This window comes from Diceros bicornis, chromosome 36, assembly GCF_020826845.1.
Source record: "Diceros bicornis minor isolate mBicDic1 chromosome 36, mDicBic1.mat.cur, whole genome shotgun sequence".
Taxonomy (NCBI): domain Eukaryota; kingdom Metazoa; phylum Chordata; class Mammalia; order Perissodactyla; family Rhinocerotidae; genus Diceros; species Diceros bicornis.
This window is the reverse complement of record NC_080775.1, coordinates 6,820,395-6,842,889: the sequence shown is the minus strand read 5'-3', so window position 1 is coordinate 6,842,889 and position 22,495 is coordinate 6,820,395. Positions and strand designations below refer to the sequence as shown.

At 48.0% G+C, this 22,495-nt stretch overlaps 1 protein-coding gene across 1 annotated transcript in view; it reads left to right on the top strand.

Moving 5' to 3' along the window:
- Window positions 1–11,356, top strand: part of ASB13 (ankyrin repeat and SOCS box containing 13) — a 28,648-nt gene extending 17,292 nt beyond the window's left edge. The window contains exons 2-6 of the mRNA XM_058532360.1: window positions 823–1,010; window positions 2,266–2,416; window positions 4,714–4,848; window positions 8,730–8,921; window positions 10,160–11,356. Of these exons, the coding sequence (XP_058388343.1) occupies window positions 823–1,010; window positions 2,266–2,416; window positions 4,714–4,848; window positions 8,730–8,921; window positions 10,160–10,287 (794 nt within the window). The 3' untranslated portion in view covers window positions 10,288–11,356. The remainder of the gene's footprint in view (window positions 1–822; window positions 1,011–2,265; window positions 2,417–4,713; window positions 4,849–8,729; window positions 8,922–10,159) is intronic.
- Window positions 11,357–22,495: the final 11,139 nt, after the last annotated feature.

Below are 22,495 nucleotides of genomic sequence, written 5' to 3'. Positions count from 1 at the left end.
ACTATCTCTTTTTTGCAGATGACATGATTTTGAATGTAGAAAATCCTGAGGAATCCACTAAATTGAATGATTAGAACATAGTCCCTACTTTCAAGGCATTCCCAGGCAAGGAGCGGGACAGTGAAATGCTGTGAATGTGTATACATGAGTATTTGTAGAAGAAGTGTCCCAGAGAAGGAGATATTTTATTTTTTCCCCCAAAGCCCCAGTAGGTAGTTGTATGCCATAGCTGCACATCCTTCTAGTCGCTGTACGTGGGACGCCGCCTCAGCATGGCTGTAGAAGCGGCACGTCGGTGCGCGCCCAGGATCCGAACCTGGGCCTCCAGCAGCAGAGTGCGCGCACTTAACCACTAAGCCGCTGGGCCGGCCCAAGAAGGAGATATTTTAAATGGGTCCATGTGGAGGATGTAATGTCTCAATAGGAGATTGCAGACTGGACGATTGGGGTGGGGGCAGCTGTGAGCATTTCAGGCAGAAAGAATATATGCAAAGCGACACAGGTGTGAAATGGTGGGAGGCAGTGATGAGCTACAAGTGTGCTGGGAGGGTGGGGTTTGTTTGGGGGCTGTGGTGGGAGATGAGTCAAAGAGGTGAACAAGGTCCAGATCACGCAGACCCTTATACACCATGCCCAAGACGTTGGATTCCACCCTCCAGGCAGTGGGCATCGCTCAAGGATTTTGAGTAGGAGTGTTTGGACCAATTACCTGATCGTATATAGTGTCTTGGGTTTTGTGAAGGGTCCCTGGAGTTGCCCGTATGTTCATTTGACCTGGTAGAAGTGGCGTGGTCTTAGATCTAGGTCTGTTTTTCTTTGCAGGTTTCTGGGTGGAGCGCACCCCCGTGCACGAGGCAGCCCAGCGGGGCGAGACCCTGCAGCTGCAACAGCTCATTGAGAGCGGTGCCTGTGTCAACCAGGTCACGGTGGACTCCATCACGCCCCTGCACGTGGCCAGTCTGCGGGGCCAGGTGCAGTGCGTGCAGCTGCTGCTGGCCGCCGGGGCCCAGGTGAGCCGCCCTTCAGGACAGACCCCTGAGACTGGGATTGTGGCTGTGGGAATGGACGGGGCCAGCTCGGAGGAAAAGAAGAGGCTTGGGATTAGCATGGAAAGGAAAGAAACCACCGCAGGAGGCTTAGAAGGAAAGGAAGGAGGAAACCAGAATGGGGTGTGGTGGAGGCCGAGGGAGGAGGGAGGGCGGTCTCTATGCCAGCTGCACACTGAGGACCAGTAAGTGTGGTTGTGGACTTGGCTAACAAGAGGTCACTAGAGATCGAAGAGAAGGCAGTTTTAGGAAGATGGCGGAGGGAGCTCCCTGCTCCCAGGTGGGCAGGGGCAGGCCGTGCACATCAGACACAGGCTCTCTAGGAGGGCTGGTGGGGCCTTGGCTCAAGAGCTGCTATTTGGGCTCAGAGAGCAGGATGACTAAGGATGCTGGCAAACTGGCTCTCTGGAAAAAAGGTAAAAAGGAACAAAAACAAGATTCTGATTTGCTGCTTCCTCTGATGTAAATACTCACACCACACTGAGGTCAGCCCCCAGCGGCATCCAGCTGGAGGGATTCCTGGATATTTACCAGTCGGCTGTGGGTAGGAGCCGGCCAGCACACAGCTGGACAGCCGGCGTATCCAGAGTGTAGGCTCTGGTGTCAGGGCTTAGGAGTTGAGGAAGAAGCAAAGACTGTGCACCACTTACTCTTTCCAAAAGCTTGGCTGTGGAGGTGATTCAGGAGGACCTGGAACAAGCTGCAGTGTGTACCCACGTAGGAGCTGAATTGGGGCAAATTCTAAGCAGGATCTGCCAGTTTGGGGAGTTGCCTTTTTCCCCGCCTGCCCTGTGATTTTCCAACTGGAGGAGGCAAGTGAAGCTGGTTCAGACACTCCTAGCTGCGGCTGGAGTTAAAACCCATTTTTTTTATACGCTGCCTCCCTCAGCTTGTACTCTGGAGCTCTCTGCCTGCTCTGTGCTTATTAGGTGCTTGGGGTGGTGGTGAGAGAGAGGCTGAGTTGATCTTGCCCAGAGAGAGAAAAGAGCCCCAACAGGGTGACTCCTGTATAGGCTAGTCGACACTCCCCAACTCATGCTCCCTTCTGTTTTTGAACTCCCTGGCCTGGCAGGCACTTTAGCACATAATAGAAAACCTAAGAACTTCTTTGAAAGACTAAGAAGTGTCTCTGCAAAGATGAATGAGCATCGAGATGAGAAAGCAGGTTGTGTGCATTGTCCCCCCCACCCTCTGACGCTGGTTTCTTCTTCCCCACAAGGTGGACGCCCGCAACATCGACGGCAGCACCCCGCTCTGTGACGCCTGCGCCTCGGGCAGCATCGAGTGTGTGAAGCTCTTGCTCTCCTACGGGGCCAAGGTCAACCCACCCCTGTACACTGCATCCCCACTGCACGAGGCCTGCATGAGCGGTGAGTTGGGCAGGAGGGAGCAGTGGAGACAGGAAGTGGAAGCCATCAGCAGGCGAAGGAGAGCTCCTGTTCTGTATGTGGCTCTTGGTCTTTTCCTCCTAGAGATGCAGTCCTCATCCAGGATGAGGGAGCTGTTGTTTCTGTGATGGGATTTTATTTCTTGGCTGACCCTCAGTGCCTTTCAGATGTCAACACTGGAGACTGGTCCACTCTCCAGCCACTCACTCGGTCTTTGCTGCCGTTTTGCCCTGTGGGCCCTGATCGAGTTGGGAGACGAGACCCAGACACATCCCCCAGGACAGGTGCTCTCAGAGGAGGGGGTGCTGGGCCTGGAGGCTCAGACAGCAGGTGGGATTTCAACTGCCCTCCAAGAATGGATTGATTCCAGATGGTGGGAGAATCAGAAGGCTGTCCTGGTCTCACTGGGTCAGAAGTTCCCAGTAGAGGAGCTACAACAGATAGGACTAAATTTAGGGCAAGACCAGCTGGTGGAAAACTTTTTAAGTGACAGACTAAGGGGTTTGGATTCTACTCCTTTGGGCAAAGGTTGCAAACGTGTGGCCTATATTTTGATTGGCGGGCACGGTGTTGGTCTCTGTGTGGGGTGTGCCCTTCCATGGCTCCACCCAGGGCCACTGTTCTCTGCTGCTTCACAGCCCGATTCCCAGTTAGGCCATCCTTTGTCACCCGCAGGCACTGGGAATTGCTACAGGCAGCTCTTAAGGCTTTTGAGCAGATGTTGAATGATAGGAAAACATTTTTGAAAGGTTGGTTTAGTGGCCATCCATGGACAGTGCAGAGGAGGGAAAAATTTTTTTTCCTTTACCCATTTTAGCTTCATTGCCTGGGGCCCTGCCAGTTAGACTGACATAGGACAGATTAGCAAGAGAAACTCGAGTAGAAGTTTGTTAACGTGTGCAGCGTGCTCACACGCGGGAGAACTCAGTGATGACTGACTCAGAGGAGTGTTAGAACTTGGACTTACAGAGCATCTTAACAAAGAACAATAATTTTATAGAGAAAGGACAAGACGAAGGAAAAGGACTGAGTTTCTAGGGGGGCAAATTGTGGGAAGGCAAAGATATGGGGGACTAATGGGAGATAAAGCCAGTTAGCGAGGTTTGTTGTGTAGAATCCTCTGGTGCTGGCTCTGGGCTGGTCAGGGTCTTAGAGTTGTCTCTGCTGATTAATTTCTTTCCTTCCTGGTAGAGAGGGGAGGGGACACCTTTACAAAATTATGTCCTGCTTTTAGGCAAGTAGGAGAGGGTAGAGAGCTTTTCTTCTATCTGCTTCTTCTCAGTTGTCCTCAGCTCAAAATAATCCTTATTCCAAAGTGGCATGTTTTGGGGTGGCATGCTCTGCTCCCCTTCAGTAGATAGACTAAAGTGGTGGGGGGAAGTGGAGAGGGGGCCATCGCAGTGATCCAAGTGCAAAGCTCTTCGAGCCCAAGTGGAGTGGATTCATCTAGAAACTCTGGGGGAGAATCAGTGGGATTTGATATGAGAGGGAGGAGAGCATGGGGTCAACACCGACTCAAGGCTGAGCGGGGAGTGCTGCCAACGACTGAGCCTGATGGCCAGGAAGAGGTGCCCCCAGGGAGGGGAGGGAGGGGACTTTGTAGTGCTTAGGACATCCCGAGGAGAATGGCCAGCAGACAGCTGTAGAGGTGGGGCTGGGTCTCAGGGCTAGTGGTGGCAAGTTGGTAGCTGCCAACAACGAAGCATGATGAAGTGATGGGAGAGGATGGAGCCTGGGACAGAATGAACCTCAACCCAAACCTGGGCTAAAGATACTCGAGAGGAGCCAGGGGAAGAGGCAGGCGGGGAACCCGGTAAGAAAGTTTAGGGACGCTCATCCAGGATGCCAGCAGCTTTCTGTCATCACCTCCAGCTCGGAGCTCCCCACACAGCTTAGGAGGCAGCCTGGAGATGGGGAGCACCTTCTCTCCCACTGAGGAGCTGGGAGGCAGCGAGGAGAATCTTCTCTGGCTGTTAAGAGGTGGTGTTCCTCAAGTTTTTGTTCTCCCAGCAAGAGGGCCAGCTGTGCCCTCCCTTTCTCCCGCTGCCAGGTAGGCTTAGAGAACCGTTGGGCTCTCAAGAGAAAGGCCAACTAGCCCCGTGCTCCCTAGGGCCATGAGGGGTCACAAACTGCTCTTAGCCTGGGATATAGTCCTGGTTCCCTCCTCCCCCTACAACTGAGCATGGGGCTTACCTATTCTAGCTGCTGCTTCAGTCTTGCTTGTTATTTCAAATGCTTATGCTCATTGACAGTCTTCATCCTTTTCCATTTCTTTTCAGGAAGTTCCGAATGTGTGAGGCTTCTTATTGACCTTGGGGCCAATCTGGAAGCGCACGATTGTCATTTTGGGACCCCACTGCATGTTGCCTGTGCCCGGGAGCATCTGGACTGTGTCAAAGTACTGCTCAATGCAGGTGTGTTGGTATTTATACCTGCTCTGCCCAATGCAGGTGCATCAGTGTTTACACCTGCTCTGCTCAACGCAGGTGCTTCAGTGTTTATACCTGCTCTGCTCAGTGCCGGTGCATCACTGTTTATACCTGCTCCATCCAATGCAGGTGCATCAGTGTTTATACCTGCTCCATTCAGTGTAGGTGCCTCAGTGTTTACACCTGCTCCGTCCAGTGCAGGTGCATCAGTGTTTATACCTGCTCCATCCAATGCAGGTGCATCAGTGTTTATACCTGCTCCATTCAGTGTAGGTGCCTCAGTGTTTACACCTGCTCCGTCCAGTGTAGGTGCCTCAGTGTTTACACCTGCTCCGTCCAGTGCAGGTGCCTCAGTGTTTATACCTGCTCCGTCCAGTGTAGGTGCCTCAGTGTTTACACCTGCTCCTTCCAGTGCAGGTGCATCAGTGTTTACACCTGCTCCGTCCAGTGTAGGTGCCTCAGTGTTTACACCTGCTCCGTCCAGTGCAGGTGCATCAGTGTTTATACCTGCTCCGTCCAGTGTAGGTGCATCAGTGTTTACACCTGCTCCGTCCAGTGCAGGCACGTCAGTGTTTACACCCTCTTCGTCCAGTGCAGGTGCATCAGTGTTTACACCTGCTCTACCCAGTGCAAGTGCGTCAGTGTTTATACCTGCTCTGCTCAATGCAGGTGTGTTGTGTTTATACCTGCTCTGCTCAATGCAGGTGCATCAGTGTTTATACCTGCTCTGCTCAATGCAGGTGTTTTGTTTTTCTGCGCTGTGTGCCGGCAGAGAGCTGGGTGATGGGTTCAGATAGCCTAGGTTTGAAGCTGGCTTTTCCTACTTGCCAACTGAGACCTTGGGTCTCAGTTTCCGTATTTATAAAACTGGAAAAATGAAGCCTATTTTGCAGGGCTATTGGGAGGATTCGTGATAACATTCCTGCAGTACCTGGTGCATAGTAGGTGGTGGACAATTATTTTCAGTGGCCACAGGGGACCATTCACAATACCTGCCTCATACACTTGCTGTCTAAATTAGGAAGAGACAGGATCCAATGGAAAATGGAGTTGGCAGCACTTGGAATTCAGTTCTGAAAAGGCTCAGGATAGAGAGGTTCCCAAGGTGAAAAACAAAAACAAAATAAAAACCAACCAACTGAAGGTTAGATTCAGGACCTGTCTACCTAATGGAGCTGGAGTGGGTATTGGCAGGGAGTTTTTATTATGAACCCAACTGAAATATTTTGTTGATGGAAAATTTTAGCTCAGCCGTCTCATCCATTCTGGGTGCAATTTAGGAAACAAAAACAAAACTGTTCAGAAATAGAAAGATTACGAATTCCCCCTGGATGACGGTCATCTGAGTTCAAGTTGTGTGTAGTTTTCTATTAGTGAGTCTTTAATGTGCCACTTTTAAGTCTTTTCAGTGAAAAAGGTTCATTTCGTGTAGGGTTAGTCACTGGGGTAGTTTTTATTTTTTATACAATGATAAAATATCTAGATTAGAAGCAGTCATAGGTCTTCTAGGCAAGTCACTCATCAGATGGTTGGACCCCATTTCTATCAACCTATGGTATCTACCTATTATTGCTGTTGAGCTTTTAACATAAAAATTTTACAGTGCGACAACCTTCTGCAGAGTGTCTGGTATATATGTGCTCGGTACACCTTCATTCCATTTTTCCTTTAGTTCTTTTTGTTGTGGCTCAAGAGGAAAGGATCAAATTCATGGTTTTATCCCCAACATCCTTTCTGCATTAGTTAGGACTTTATGGAAGTGATCACTCCTTTGTCAGTAATAGGAAACCAGCTTCACCTGGGTGAGGGGAACTCTGGGTTCAGGTAACTGGAAAGATCAGAACTAGACCAGGTTTCAGGGTCAGTTTGACCCAGGTGTTCAACAGCGTCATGGAGAACTCACTTTCTTTTAATTCTGCAGTTCTGTTTTCCTCAGTGTCCACTTGATCCTACCCATGGCGTCCCTAATAGGGGTAAAATGGCTGCAGCAGAGTTGGGCTGAAATCTATGTCACTTTGTGAGGCTTCTGATAGCTTTCTCAGAGGAGGGAAGAACCTCTTCCCCAGATATCTCCCTCACATTCCTCCTTATGTCCCATCAGCCTGAATTGCGTCCCTGTCAAACGTTTCCCTTTGGCCAGACTTCGCCAAATTCTGATTGGCTCGGGCCTGGGTGGGGGGAGGGATTAACCCAGCAAGGGCCCACACGGGGAGCTGGAGGTTAGGACCCCACATTGCAGGGTGGCAGTTCAGTGGGGCGGGTTGGAAAGGAACAGGAGGGCAACCACAATGTCCATGACGGCCTTGAGCATGGGACCCAGTTGTTTCCATGGGAGTTTCTATACACCTGGGGAATGGAGCGAGGGGTGAACGGAATTCTCCTGGGGAATGCTCCGTGATGTGTCAGCATCACTCGCTGTCGCTGACTGCCACCACGCTGTCAGCTCTGGACTTAATCCTTGGTTCTAGTCTAGTCTTCTCAGACGATCTTTGACATCCCTTCTTAGATTAAATGGATTCTTTTTATTTTCTTAAGCTATTTTTTAACTATGGGCAATCTCAAACATACAGAGAAGTAGAGAGAAGAGAACAGCGTATGGACTCTTTTTAGAGTAGTGATTCTCACCTAGGTGGATAATCTGATGAAAGCCATGGACCACATCTCTAGAAAAAAATGCATGTGGGTGCTTTCGCACGAGATTTAAGAGAGGCCCCTGGCCCTGCTGGAGGAGCTGAGCCCTGGGGGGCTGTGTGGTGCCTCCCAGGGGTGGATACAAGGCTGCTGGTCTCGTGTAGGGAGTGAGGCCAAGTCACCGAGCTGCAGATTATTTTTGCAGAGGAGGAGGGCTGGGGAAGGTGAAAGTCCAGTTATTATGGTGAAGCGGTTGTTAATCTGATCCGGGCAGTAAATATTTAACTGCTGGCAGCATTCCGAAGGAGCCAGTTGAGGCGTGCTGGACTTCCATCTTCCCAGCCCGCCGCGCACTCGTCACATGCTTCTCTATTCTTTTGTCCGCAAGTGTATGCCGAGCCGTTTGTGCTTGCCGTCCCGTGTCCTTGGTGCGCTAAGGTGCGTGACAGTCCCATGTCTTGCTAAGGTCTTACTCTGAGTCTGCTTCAATCCTGTTTGGCTTTGGAATCAGGATTTTGATAATGAACAGGCTTTGACCTCTTTCCTCTGAAGCATGAAGTTGAGGATTTTTAACGCCCAGCTGGCGTCGGTTGTTTTGCTGGCTCATGCGCGCTCTCTCAGTTCAAGGCACATTAATCCACACAAGGCCACTTTCTCCCCCTTCTCCCTTATTTCCTCTGTCCCCCACACCCCCACCATTCTAATGTGTCTCTGTATGTGTTTTTGTAAGATATACATTCATTCAATGCACATTTTTAGAGCCTCCGTCCTGTGCCCATGGTGTGTGTATGTGTGTCGCTGTGTGTGTGTGTCCACGGTGTGGTTGTGTGTGTGCGTTTGCATGCAAGGACAGGCAGGAGAGCTTGAGTAGCTCAACCTGAGCTTCCAGAGCCTCGGGACCTGTGGGGACAGCCTGCACTGGGCATTAGAACTGCCTCTTAACTCACAGGGGACTTTTTTGTTTTAGTTTTCTTCTTTTTGGTTCTATTTCCAGTTATGTTTCTTTATTACTGTTACCTGACTTTAGCTCACTTGTTGTAAGAAAAAAAAAGTAATTCCTGCTTTTGGATTTTGAAAAACATCCTGACAAGGCTGTAGCAGAGTCTGTTTTGATTTTGTGCCCTGGATGGGGTTCGCTTTTGTACACGGTGCTGAATGAAAAAGAACGAGCTGATGTTTCTCTTGGCTCCACGTTCTCTGCTCGGTGATATTTGTTCCCCGCTCTGGACCCGCAGGGGCCAACGTGAATGCAGCAAAGCTTCACGAGACAGCCCTTCATCACGCGGCCAAGGTGAAGAACGTTGACCTGATCGAGATGCTCATCGAATTTGGAGGCAACATCTACGCACGGGACAACCGGGGGAAGAAACCCTCCGACTACACGTGGAGCAGCAGCGCCCCTGCCAAGTGCTTCGAGCACTACGAAAGTGAGGGGGCTCTTGCTTTTGTTGCTGTTTGCATGATGCAATGTATTTTAGAATTGCACGAGAGACAGTTATGCAGGAAGCTCTGTTCTGGCAATATATCAGATCATTTATGAGTAAATAATTGCAAACTCCATATGAGGCTGGTAATATAGACACAACCTTCACTCTTCAGGAAACAAAGTACAAATGATCTGGCTAAGAACAAGACTTCTTCTTTGGGTACAAATCTTTAAATGAGTTTACCAGGATTACGTTCACAAGAGGCATTCAAACACCTATCAGTTGAAAAAAAACTGTGTCAATTTATTCAAATTTTTGGCAACTCTACCCAACCAAAATCCATTATGAATTCAGAGGCAACACTATCCGTTATCTGTTGGTTAACTATTTCCCAGAAGATGTTTCTTCTTCTGCATCCAAATAATTTGGGGGAAGAAGTAACATGGGAAAATGAATTTCACCAGTAGTTTTTTTTTCTTTCAAAGAGTTTTTTATTTCACACATTTTCATAAATTGGGAATAGTCTGGTTAATTTGTTTTTATCAATCACGGATCATTCTAAAAGGCAGTCCTCGAGGCCAGGCTCTGCTTGGCCAATGGTCCCATGCCTCAGCTGCCTGGGACCTCCAGCATCTTCCATCTCTGGCCCTGGTTTGCTCACCCCCCGGCACCTCCAGCTCCAGGCTGCTTCTTTAGTCCTGAGGCCCTGACCCTCTGCCAGCAGGACGTGCATTTGCGTCTGGTGTCTGCTAGATGTTCTGTGGTGTGCATCCGTTCTCCTTGGCTCCCCTGCGGCCTGTGGCACTCGGTAGTGAGAGCAGAGCCTGTGCTCTGGAACAGCAGGAGCTGGCACCAGCACCTCCGGGCACTAACCCTCCGCCCCGTCCTTCGTTTGTCCGGAAGTTCGACAAACAAGGCTCCTAGCCATAGGTTCGTCCTTTGCTGACAAATCTGTGTGCCAAGTTATAACAGTATGGAAAAAAAAAAAAGAAAATCGAAACAAAAAACCCCACAAAATGAAATCCCCATGGACATCACTGGAATCCCATTTCCTGATCGTGTGTCCTCGGTCCCTGGCTGTCCTTCCTGGTAGCCTTCCAGAGAAGGCATGCAGGACGTGTGCTAGCTCTGGGAAAAGGGAGGTGTTTCCAATTCCACCTTAGAGTGTTTATTAAGTTGGAAGATGTTATGCTGCTTCCTTAAGCTGACCTCACGTGCTTCCTGTTCCCTTTTTCCAGAGACACCTCTGACCCTGTCACAGCTGTGCAGGGTGAGCTTGAGGAGGGCCACCGGCGTCAGAGGGCTGGAGAAAATCGCCAAGCTGAACATCCCACCCCGGCTCATCGATTACCTTTCCTACAACTGAGCTGCAGGCAAGGGAGGCGGGAGCAGGCTGGTGGCACCGTGGCTGCTGACCTTACTGAGCCCAGCGTCGGGCTGCACAGGCTTCTGCCGTGTTTGTCTGAAGCGGTGCAGTTGCCATAGATAGAACAACGTTCCCCGAGTCCCTTTGAGCTGTCCTGTTTTGTCCTCTCCGCCGACTCCTGGAGAATGTTTCCAAGGCATTAGGAAGGCCCTGCCTCAGCTTCTGCTGGGGGCATGTTCCTGTGCTGGCTCTTCTAGAACTCCGCTCTAACTCTGTCCAGTTGTTCTCTTTTCACCGACCTTCCTCAGAGGGACTCTCAGGAAAGACTTTTCCGGGAGCACAGGGGAAGGCCAGGTGGGGCTGGGGGTCCAGGGCACTGCTGCTAATTTCCACATGTCCAGGAGGCCCAGCCACCTGGTGCCATCTCTAACTCATTCAGCACTAGGGTGGCGCTGGGCGTGCAAAGGGAGGCTCCTGTGCTGCAGAGAGGGGCCCATGGGAGGTCGGGTCCTGACCACATGGCCCGTGACGGCTGCTTTGGTGACACCCTGCCACTTGGGATGCTGTTTTCTGGAGCCTCGGTGGGCTCTTTCCAAGGCCCACCTGTGCCCAGGTGTGGTCATCACTCAGGGGGTTTTTTATGGGTCTGAGTGGGGGAAGGCACGGGCTCTTTATCCCCTACAACTAGCACAGTGTTTCTTAGGAAGTTTTTCTTCAGTTTTAGGTCTCAACTCTTTTAAAAAGTTTATGTAGGGGATAAAAACTTTTAGAGGCTATAATAGGCTGTAACCCTTAGGTTTTGTTAATGAGTCTAAACAACAGGGAATGTGAGGTGTGTTAGCACGTATAACCAGGAGTACCCGTTTCTAATGGGAAGGGCTGTTAGGAAACTCTTTAGGGATTGGTTTTCATCTTTTTCTACAGATGACTTCCTCTCCCACTCTAAATTATGCTAACTCCTTGAACCTCTGAAATTGGCAGAAGAGGTTGCCGGCAGCCCTGGGTGCCGTCCACCAGCGATTCATTCATTTTGTGGATACTCATGGAACATCTGTTATGCTGAAGGCGTTGTCTCAGTGCTCCGAACTGGACAGGAATCAGACTCATCATCCAAGGGAGGGAGGAAGATGTTTCGCAATCTGTTCCTATAGTGATAGAAACGAGTAATTCTGCATTATACGCCATGAGGTGTGCTATTAAGGAGTGTATTCAGACTGCGTTTGTCTCCCTAAGATTCTGCATTGTAATTAAAACAAAAACAGAAACGAGGGAGTTAAACTGGCGGACTTTTGCATAATTAGTTCAGGTATATTTGGTTTCTGGGGAACTGGAGAAGACACCACTTGTGAACGCTGTTGTGGGTCATGCTTGAAGCCAGCGTCCCCAGAAATGCCAACATCACCAGATTCTCCCAGGTCTGTCTGGACCTCCCTACCCTGGAGAGTGTGTGGAATAGGATGAGCTGGCACTGGCCACGGTAATGCCCATTGTGCTCCACCACCAGAAGTGTCTCTTTGCAGGGTGACTTGGGTGGGGCCCCGGATCTGGTGAGAAGTTTCGTGCTGGCAGTCATGGGTATTTTCCATCTCCGCTGCTTCAGCCATTGTTACGGTGGTGTGTCATTGTACGCTGAGAGTTAGAGCCACTCCCATTCAGTTACAGTCTTAGATACATCTTCTGGGTCAATCAGTGTTTCTGCATGTACTAAGAACAATGAAAAAAAAAACCCATTCTCTTTGTAAGAGAAACTTGCCTCTAGCAATGAAAGCCGATAATATTTCCACACCTGGAGCACTGGGTGCAGAATCTGGGCCCCATACTCGTTGCTCAATAAAAGTTCTTGAATAGAGTCCGTCTTTGTGTTCACACAGCCCTTTTCTTGGTGGGAGCGGAAACAAGATGGGTTCATCCTGTGTGAGTCGAGAGGGGCCATTGTCATCTTCCTGTGTTTTGGAAGGTCCGGTGATGGAGCTGTGCCTGTCTCTGTCTCAGACTCCCGTCTTCCTGCCTCTCTGCTTGTCTCCTAGTGTGGATCTCAATGCCACCCTCACGGGGAGAGACACTGCCTAAGGGATCAGATGACTAAGCTTTTAGGGCCTCCTGTACTTCCCTCCCCCAACTTTACTGAGATATAATTGACATATAAACTGCCTGTATCTTCAAGTAGGAGTGTGACTGTAGACAAGTTTGTCCACTCCTCTGGGCCTGGATCTTCCCAGCTGCAGACGAAGGATAAAAGGTCCGACGTCGATCATTAAAAGGATTTTGATGATCAACCGCTGAATCTTACAGATGAGAAAATCAGGCCCTGCTAACCTCATACGTTTTTGTGAGGCTGAAATTAGGTGGTTAAAAGATGCCTTGAAAAGTATAAAGAGCTCCCCAGATGTAAAATTTATGTGGTTATGACTGTGCTCTGGTTTTGTGGATGTTTGTAGATCTTATCGCTGTGTAAACGATTCTCGTCTGCCTTCGGGACAGTACCACCTGTTTCAGGAGTAATATATTCAGAAGACTTCTTAGTCTGTATTTCAACACTCGATGTGCGGCTGACAGATTAGGAGAAGACATTTGCAACATAGATAACAAATGACTGGTAATCAAAATACATAAAGATCTTTTATAAATCATTAAGAAAAAGATTAACAACCCCACAGGGAAAAAAACGGCAAAGACAATGAACAGGAAAATTTACAAAAGAGGAAACCTCAAATGTTCGCTGGCATTTGAGGAAAGGTTGGTCAGTTATGATCAGGGAAATGCAAATTGGTGAATATTTAATTCAACAAAACGATACCATTATATACCATCATCTTTTAATTTTTATTGTAGTTGACATACAATATTGTGTTAGTTTTATATACCATCATCTTGATGAACATCAAAAGGTCTGACAGTTTCTTAATGTTGATGGACCATACTGGCACATGGGGACCCACAGGCTGCTAATGGGAATGTGAATTGATATGTGTATTTTGGAGAGCTGTTAGATGACATCCAGTATGATTGTTTATGCCATGTGTGCCCAGTGTTTCTACCTTTCCAAATATACCTTAAGAAACTCTCAGCTACATCATAAGGAGACATGTGAGGATGTTTAGTGCAGCAATGTTTGTAATAGCGAAAGGCCCCGTTAGTCGGGGAGAAGTTGCAGAACATATCAGTACAATGCCTGCACTCAACAAAAGTTAGATGAATTAGAGTTATATGTTTTAACACAAATAGATCTAAACATTATAATGGCAGAGGAAAAGAAAGTTGCCAACCCATTTATGTACAGTATGAACCCATTTGTATAAATTGAAATACAAAACAGCCTAAGTACCTAAGGATACCGATGTGTGTAGTAAATGCATAGAATCATGGGAACCACATGCCAGCATCCCACTGTGGTTACCTCTGGGGGAGGGAGGGACATGTGACTTGGGGATATAAACAAAGGGAACTTCACCTCTCTGTGATATTTCATTTCTTAAAAAAGATCAGAAGCAAGTATGGTAGAATGTTGCTATTTGTTCATGTTGGGTGGAGAATAGATACATGGGTGTCATTCTTCATGTGTAACTGAGCAAAAAGGGGCTCCTTCTGCTCTCTGCAATCCGGTGCCAACCAATTGCCAACAAGTTTGTGGTTGAGAAAGGAAAGTTTATACAATTAGCAGCATAATTGGAAGATGGTGGACTAGTGTCCTAAAGAACCATCTTAAAATCATCCTGAATCTTGAGGCAGTTATGTAGGGGAAATGGGCAGGGATGGAGGGGGTTTAGGGTTGTAGATTGTCCCGTATGACAAACTTCAAGGCACCACATTATCTCTTTCTTCTGTCATTTGTGACCGGTACCAACACAGAGTTTCTCCTTCTGGAGGTCACCATGTTCCTCGGGAACTCAGAGAACAAAGTTATCATCTTATCACAGCTGGGAGATATACGTAAACAAGAGTCGTAGAGCTAGCAGATCATGTATTTTGCAAAAGCGAGAGGTGCTTAATCATCTAGGCTACGTGCAGGCCAGAAGGCATTCATAGAGACTGGTGAGTCAGGGTCATAGTTAGAATATTGCTTCCTTTCCCTAAGATGGCTTCCCTCATGCAAACCTAAGATCTAGCTGTTACACATATGTTTCAGTATTTATTTATTTTCATAATAAAAATTTAATGCACAATGGAGGGACAAAGGGCAGAAATGTCTAAAAAAAAGAGAAAGAGATCTGTGTGACTGTTACAAACCGGATTCTGCTTAAGAATACCTTCCTGTTGGCCCCGAGGTTGTGTTTGGGATTATAAGATCTTGTGTTCCACAATAGGTGCTCACACTTTTTCTTGACCAACCTCGTTTTTGGACGAGGAAACAGGTTGCAGCTACCTTCTGTTGGATAAACTAGACTTTAAAAGCCCTGAGTGTGCTGTGTGGCTCACAGGGCCTGCCTGCATCTCACCTGAAGGAAAGTGTCGGGTAAAATCGCTTTCATTGGTTAGCCTCTCCTGCTTTGGCATGACTCACTCCCTAGATGACTATAAGCCTTCTAGATGTGGGTCTGGGCAAAGTCTCCAGCTTCAAATCCTACCCTTTGGAGAGATCAAAACCAGTTCCTTTAAACTGAGGAACCATTTCACAGTAGGAAGACGCAGCCTCCAGTTCCTGGGTGCTGCCTGCCCTCTGCAGGTGGGGGCGAGGAGAGGTGGAGGGAAAGAAGTGGGTCTCCCAGCAGTGCGTTCACTCTCCTGCTCATCTCTGGGCCCCCTCTAGTCACCAGGGAAGGAAGTGGAGTCTCCTCCCTTCTTCCTTCCTTCGCTGATGCTGATGCTTGCACACAAATGCCACATGTGGTAAACCATTGGTACTTTTAGATGAGTCTGCACAAAGCTTTGAAGTTGTTTGAGACCAAAAGAATGCCTGTCCATTTCCTCCCCTGGTTGCTTCGTTAGCACTACTGTTCATGCTTTCTTTCCAGGGGGCAACACCCTTTACTTTAAGCGGTTGAGTTCCTTTATTCACGAAAAAGAGCATAAAACTGGCTCTGAACACACAGCTCACCAGCTCTCCCATATTGTGAGCAGCTGTGCTGTCTTCCAGATGCAAGGAGGGATCGCCAGGGGGTAGCAGGCTGTGATTGCTCTCCCACCCTCTGGGCAGCACTGTAGCATTTACTGTTCTCCCTGTAATGGCGAGGAAAATACTTCCAGATCCTGGAGTCTTTACTTCTTCTCTTTTCTCAGTGTTGGTACCACATGGCGTTGACAGCTAGGCCCCGGTTAGGTTGGTGTGAAAGTCTTGTGATCTCTGGCAATTTGATTGAAAATATGTCTTAAGTTGGTCCAATCTAAACAAGGTGCTTCCTAAAAGCCTAATGTCTCAAAACCATAAATAAAAGGAGAAAAGATTCATAACAGTTCTCTCTCTCACACATGTACTTATTTATTTATGTAAAATTTTACCTCCCAGCAGCTGGTCTCCAGGTGTGCAGTTCTTGTAAACCACAAACTTCAGGGCTGAGAGAGAATTTGCAACTGAATTCTGAGCCAGGATGCACACTTAGTTTAGCGCTCTGCCTTCTGCTTGAGCAACAAAGAAAACTCCCATTACTTCTGGTTGTTAATCCGAATCCTGAGGCTCATTCTGCTGTGTTAGAGACAGAGGTTTAGATGAGACAAGAAGAAAGAACGGTCATTTATTGTTTGATCCTCTTTCCCTATCCATCCATCCATCCATCCATCCATCCATCCATCCATCCATCCATCCATCCAACCGTCTGTCCGTCCGTCCATCCATCCATCCTTTTTTCTTTCTTCTTTTTTTTAACCAATTATTTTAGGTTCTGTGCTGGGCACTAAGGATACAAAAAACCATAAACAAATCTTGGCCCTGCAGGATCTCACTGTCTCTCAAGGAGCAGACACAGGAGCAAATGCTGCATCTAGAAATGTCAGGGGTTAGGGGTATGAGCCCCAAACACGAAGGAAGAGCCAACTCTGCCAGGGCCACTGGGTAAGCTCCCCAGGAACGAATAGGGGAAGAACCAGAGAAGAGAGATGACCTTGATTCTGTTTCTCAAGTCTTGGGTTAGTAAATGCAGTTGCATAACATAAAAACAACCCCATTTTATATTCATGGTGCTGTGCAGTTTACAAAGCTTTTAAGGACTTGGGTTATTGGCAGCACTTCTCTGGAGTGAGTGTGAGGATACATAAGACTTATTGATGTGGCTTCTCTTCTGTTTCATAACTTTTCTCCCAAGTACAGAAAGAAGAGAATGAGGTGTAATCCCATGAAATTTTACATGCATAAAGAGTTTACTATAATCCCTTCTTATGCTTATGGTTTCCAAAGACCTGGAAGAGCCTTTGATAAAGGACCGGATGGGCCATGCAGGGATCCTGGGGATTTCACATGAGAGCCTGTGGGAAGACACACCTTGCAGAACACGTGTGGGTAAATTAAAAAATTGAAGTGAGCTGAGGCGTAAGAAAAAATCCATCACAAGCTCCCTTCAAAGAGTCTAATCATCAGGTTATTTTTCCCTTTTGGAGAATCAGAGGGGTCCCTTGCTACTTGTAAAAAAGCAAAGAGTGTAAAATTTTCTTCAAGAAATATAGCAAAAATGTGATTCAGTTCTATTTAATAGCCAACTGAAGAAGCGATAAGAGGGATAGCAAAGAGAGAGGATGGAGGAGGGAGGCACCAGGAGGGGAGGGACAGCGTGCTAGCAAGCCACGGCTGTGCGTATCGGGATTACTGAGTCCATCCACTGCCCTTTGTGGCATCATGTGGCGAGCTGGGAACTTTCCCCTCAGAACAGGCTGACAGTAGGTACAGTTCTGGACAAATGTGGCATTGATCAGAGCAATATTACCTGACAGGCGGGAGATGACATCAAACCCGAATCCCACATCTGCCACTCCCAGACCCAGCGAGCTTTCCCCAGATCACGTGACCTAGCCCATAGATCAATTCCGTATGTCCTTAAAACAGGGCAGTACAGTCACTAAGACTCAAAAAAGCCGAATGACATTTCTGATAACAAGGAAACTGACCCAAGACAGGAGCCTTTGGTTCTTATTTGAACACATTTCTTCATGGAAACAAACATTACCAGTTCCCAGGCCAGCCTATAACAATGTATTCCTTCCCGTTCTAGAAGCTTTTAGTTCATTTAATTGGTTGCCTATCAGGGGTAGAGCATTCTGTGAGGGTCTGCTCGAATCACAGAGGAATAGAAACTGGGGTAGGCAGCCAGCCAACTGCAGACACGAGGGCTCAGCTTGGGGCTGCGGGGAAGACCACTTAGGAACAAACAATCGCCTCCCACTCGGGCTACAGAGGGGTCCAAAGGCTGGACGGTGAAGAAACGTGACAGAATCTACTCCAGACCAAACAAAACAAAACAGATTTCAAATACAGGCTTTGGATTTACACAGAACTTGAGAAAAGGCAGGAGGAGGGTGAGGCGGCGGGAGCAAACCTTTATGGAGATGCTGAAGGCACTTTCAGTACTTGGAAGGGTTTTAGAAGATTGTAACGTGGGTTGTTCCTTTCAAGTGACTTCAAAATGGAGATGGTTCCTTCTCCCGTCACAGGTGTGCCTCCAGGACGACTGTGCGTCACCAGAAAGGCCAGTGTGGGGCCAATAACGGGAGAAGAATGTGAGCGAGAAAATGAATAGAGAGAGGAAAATGAGTTTCTCAAGTTATTGGGCAAAACTTGGATGAGAAGGAAACAATTCAGGGGTTAAAGAGATGTTGGAAATTTGGCCCAGCGTAGCTTAGTTACTATCTGGAGTAACATTCAGGAGCAGGATGCCTCAGGGTGGATTGGGAGAAAGGGATTCTATGAATAGTGTGAGGATTAATTATACGTGTCAACCTGACTGGGCCAAGGGATGCCCAGGTAGCTGGTAAAACACTCTTCTGGGTGTGTCTGTGAGGGTATATCTGGAAGAGATTAGCATTTGAATCAGTAGACCCAGTAAAGAATATCGCCCTCCCCAATGCAGGTGGGCATCATCCAATCCACTGAGGGCCCGAACAAACAAGGAGGCGGAGGAAGGGTGAATTCCATCTCTCTGCCTGACTGCTGAGCCTGGACATTGGTTTTCTCCCGCCCTCAGACAGGAACTCACACCGTTGGCTCCCTTGGTTCTCAGGCCTTCAGGCTTGGACTGAACTACACCACCAGCTTCCTGGGTCTCCAGCTTACAGAGGGCAGATTGTGGGACTTCTCAGCCTCTGTAATCGTGTGCCCACTTTTTTTATAATAAATCCTTCTCTCTCTCTGTAAATATGTGTATCTCCCATTCGTTCTCTTTCCTTGGAGAATCCTAATACAAGAAGGGAGTATTTTGCAAATCCGATAGTCATAATTCAACATGGTGGTGCCTACTGAATATGAACCTAGGACCCTTCATTTACCAAGCAAGAATGTTGCTTTAAATTTGACGTTTATTAAAATCTGTGTTATAGTCTACTACCTACTAAGCATTGCCTTCTGTCAGGGGGTAAGGTAGGAAAGCAGCTAGATTGGGATTCCCAGGGTCAGGATCAGATGGACCTGAGCTATCAACTCCCACACTCTGACTTTCCAGGGAGGAGATGAAGGTGGTCATGGAACTTTCCTGAGCTTCTATTCCAGTGGTTCTCAAACTTTTAGCATGTCTCCGAGTCACCTGGAGGGCTTGTTAAAATGCAGATTGCTGGGCCCTGCTCCCAGAGTTTCTGATTCAGGGGGTCTGGGGTGGGGCCTGAGAACCTGCATTTCTAGTAAGTTCCAGGGACCCTTATGCTGTTGGTCAGATATGGGGAAGAACCACACTTTGAGAACCTCTGCTCTAGCCTGCCACAGTTTCCTCTTCACCAGGCTCTCTCATTTTAGTTTCTAGTCCCAATTGAATGAAATGCCCCTGAAGTCTGGTATTTTAGGGAGACTTAGGGAGTCTCAAGATGCCGGGCACAGCCAAGGCCCATTTCCCATGGACCCTGCTCGGTGCTTCCAGAAATCACTGGAACCAGGTTTCTAAGGCTGGAGTCCCTGGAAATGTGCTTTGCAGATCTTGGCCAGGAGGAATATGATTGAATCTTTCTGCCACCATTTGTTTAGACTTCCAGCGGCAGCCAAGCGTTTGAACCTCAGGAACTGAGCTCTGTAACTGTGCGTACTTTGTGCCGCCGACGACTGCGGATTACCTCAGACCAGGCGCGAATCATTATTTCCCTCAGGACGTGCCCACCACTGAAGGACATGATTGATGAACAGAAGAGATCCAAAGACGTCAGGTAAATCTCGGTCTTACAATGAATAAAGACACGCCACTGTTAACTGCATTTCCTTTCACGTTTTTATATTTCCAGGCGAATCGAGTAAAGTTTTCTCTGTCAAGTTTTGCCCTTGAGCAGCTTCATGAGGTAAAGGAGAGGAGTGGCCGCCATCTTTTTGCCCTGAAACACTGAGCAGTAGAATAAACATGTAACCTCGGAAGCCGCGACATCCACATTCACGGCAGGATGGAGACAGTTTCCCTTCCTCTTGGGAACTGGTCAGACTGAGTCCTTGGCTGCACCCTGTTTCCTCAGGAGGTCCCTTTGCGCAAACTGGGACATCTAGTCCCCTTAGGAAATCAGAACGCTCACCTGGGCTTGTGGCATGTTCCCAGGTGGACACTGAGGAAGGCAGTTACCTGGGGTCAGGCTTGTTTCTCACGGTGCTCAGGAAGTTACAGCCAGAGTATGGACCCACCCCCTGCCCAGTGCAGCCAGGACATTTAATGGCTTCAATAGCATCCCTTGCAAGGCCAGAAATAATGGCTGTTCATATCTATTTATCTGCCTGCCTATCTATCTATCTACCTACCTATCAATCTATCATTTATCTATGTATTATTTAATAGACATGTATGGAATGTCCAATACATGGTTCTGAACTGAGTATTGGAAATGGGGAATGCAAAGATCTTAGCTTCCCTCTAGGACCTTCCCATTTAGGAGGGGATAAAAGGTGTGTAAACAATATCAACATTAATCTCAAAAGAAGCCAGAATGGAGAGAATGCCTTAAGAAAGGAAAAAAGTGCTTAAGAGTTTTTTTCTTGAAAAAATGTATCTGGAGAAGCTTCATGGAGGAGGTGACATTGAGTTGAACTTTGAAAATTGGATAAGATTTAAATAGAGAGAGAGAGAGAGAGAGAAGGCTTTATATGCACGAGGAGCAGAACGAACAGACAGAGGTGGGGAATAGGGAATTTTAGGCTTTGAGCATCACTTAGGATGTATTTGACTGCAAGGAAACCCCAGACACAATGAGGAATGTATTCTCTCGCAGGACAGGGAGTCCAGCGGTGGGGTAGGCTCCATGGTGGGCTGAGTTTACAGCTTGAAGATGTCATCAAGCATGTGGCCCTTTCCTCTGCTCTACTCGGCCATCCCAGGTTGACTGCACCCTCCCTGCAGAGGACTTCTGAGGTGCTGGCTTCACACCCCACCTCCACAATGTCCAGAGGAAGAAGTGATATGGTCTCTTCACGGTGGTTCTCTTGTAGGATGGGGAGAACTTTCCCTAAATCTGCCCAGCAGACATCCCTCATCTTTCCAAGCTCCCCCCACCTACCCACCCAGCAGACATTGGGCAGATTTGAATTAGTGTCCATTCCTGAACCAATGCTGGCAGTGAAATTACTGAGATTTGCTTAATTTCTGGGGTGAAATGGGTGTTGGGGGTCCATGATGGCCACCATAAAGGGAATACCAGGGAACAGAGGAAAAGACCACCTACTGTGGCAGAGGACACGTGAAATGCTGAATCGGTAAATAAGATGGAAAGGAAGGAGGGGCCCTAAATGCTAGGGTAAGGAGGGCAGGGGAGTTTTATTCTGGAGACAGAGGGGACCCTCTGAAGTATTTTAGTCAGGGAATTGAAACTGAGGATGAAGAGGTTAAAAAATCTTCCCTGGGCTAGAGGAAGAGAATAAAAACTTTGACATAAGCTTTGCTAGCTGCAGCTGTGCATATTCAGCATAATCAACTGTTTAAAACTAACCAGGTCTTTCTGTCCCTCCTTAGGATATGAGCGAGCTGTCTTTCCCAGGAAGTCAAGGTCCAGACATCAAGATTCAGCCTCATAAGGCCTAACACAGGCTGAAGATGAAATCTAACCAGAAAAGTCCAGTCAAAGGAAAAGAAATTCAGTCTTCAAGGCCAAACACAGCCTGGTGGGAAGGTGCCAACAAGCACGGCCACATGATCTGTCTCCCCTACCCAAAACCTCAGCTCATGCTCTGCCTCCTCTCCCTAAAACCCCAGACAAAAACCCCTACCTTTTTCCCTTTGAGGAGGTGAATCTGAATTCTAATTAATTCCCATCTCCTCGTCTGGCTGCCTTTCGATAGTAGTAAACCTCTTTCCTTGCCACAAGCCTGGTGTTTCAGTTTTTTCTTTTTTTTACATCTTCTTTTAGTCTTTTATGTTGTTTTTTGTGTGTGTGTGGTGAGGAAGACTAGCCCTGAGCTAACATCTGTTGCCAATTCTCCTCTTTTTGCTGAGAAAGATTGGCCCTGGGCTAACATCTGTGCCCATCTTCCTCTACTTTATATGTGGGACGCTGCCACAGCATGGCTTGACGAGCGGCACATAGGTCCACGCCTGAGATCCGAACCTGTGAACCCCGGGCCGCCGAAGTGGAGCGCAAGAACTTACTCACTACGTCACCGGGCCAGCCCCCAGTTGTTTTCTTTATTGGCCCTACTATGCGATGGGTAAACGAACTTGTGTTTGGGTTCAATAACAGAATGATAGGAACAGAAGTCTGCATGTTCTGGAAGATGGGCGGCAAGCAGAGACTGGAGGCACGAGGTCTGTTAGAAGCTCTTTTGGGAGTTGAGGAGCAGTGATGAGAGATGGCAGTGAGGGAGGAAAGTGAAGAAGGTCGTGCCTGCCAATTCAGAGGGAAATTGACCGGACTCAGTGACTAACTGGATTAAGCCCAGGGTGGGGAGCAGTGATCTCGTGAATTCAACTCAGTTCCTGGGAAAATGATGATGCCATAAAAAAATAAAATAAAATAAGGGATGAAGAAATGGAGGTGGTTGAGCAGTGGCCACCCCCTCAGTCAGGTCAGGACCCTGGATCCCCCTGCGGCTCTGCCGGCTCTGCAAACACATGCCTGTCTCCAGACTGGGGAGCTCCAAGTCCCTCATCCCCGTGCTGACTTGATTCGTGAGAGCCTG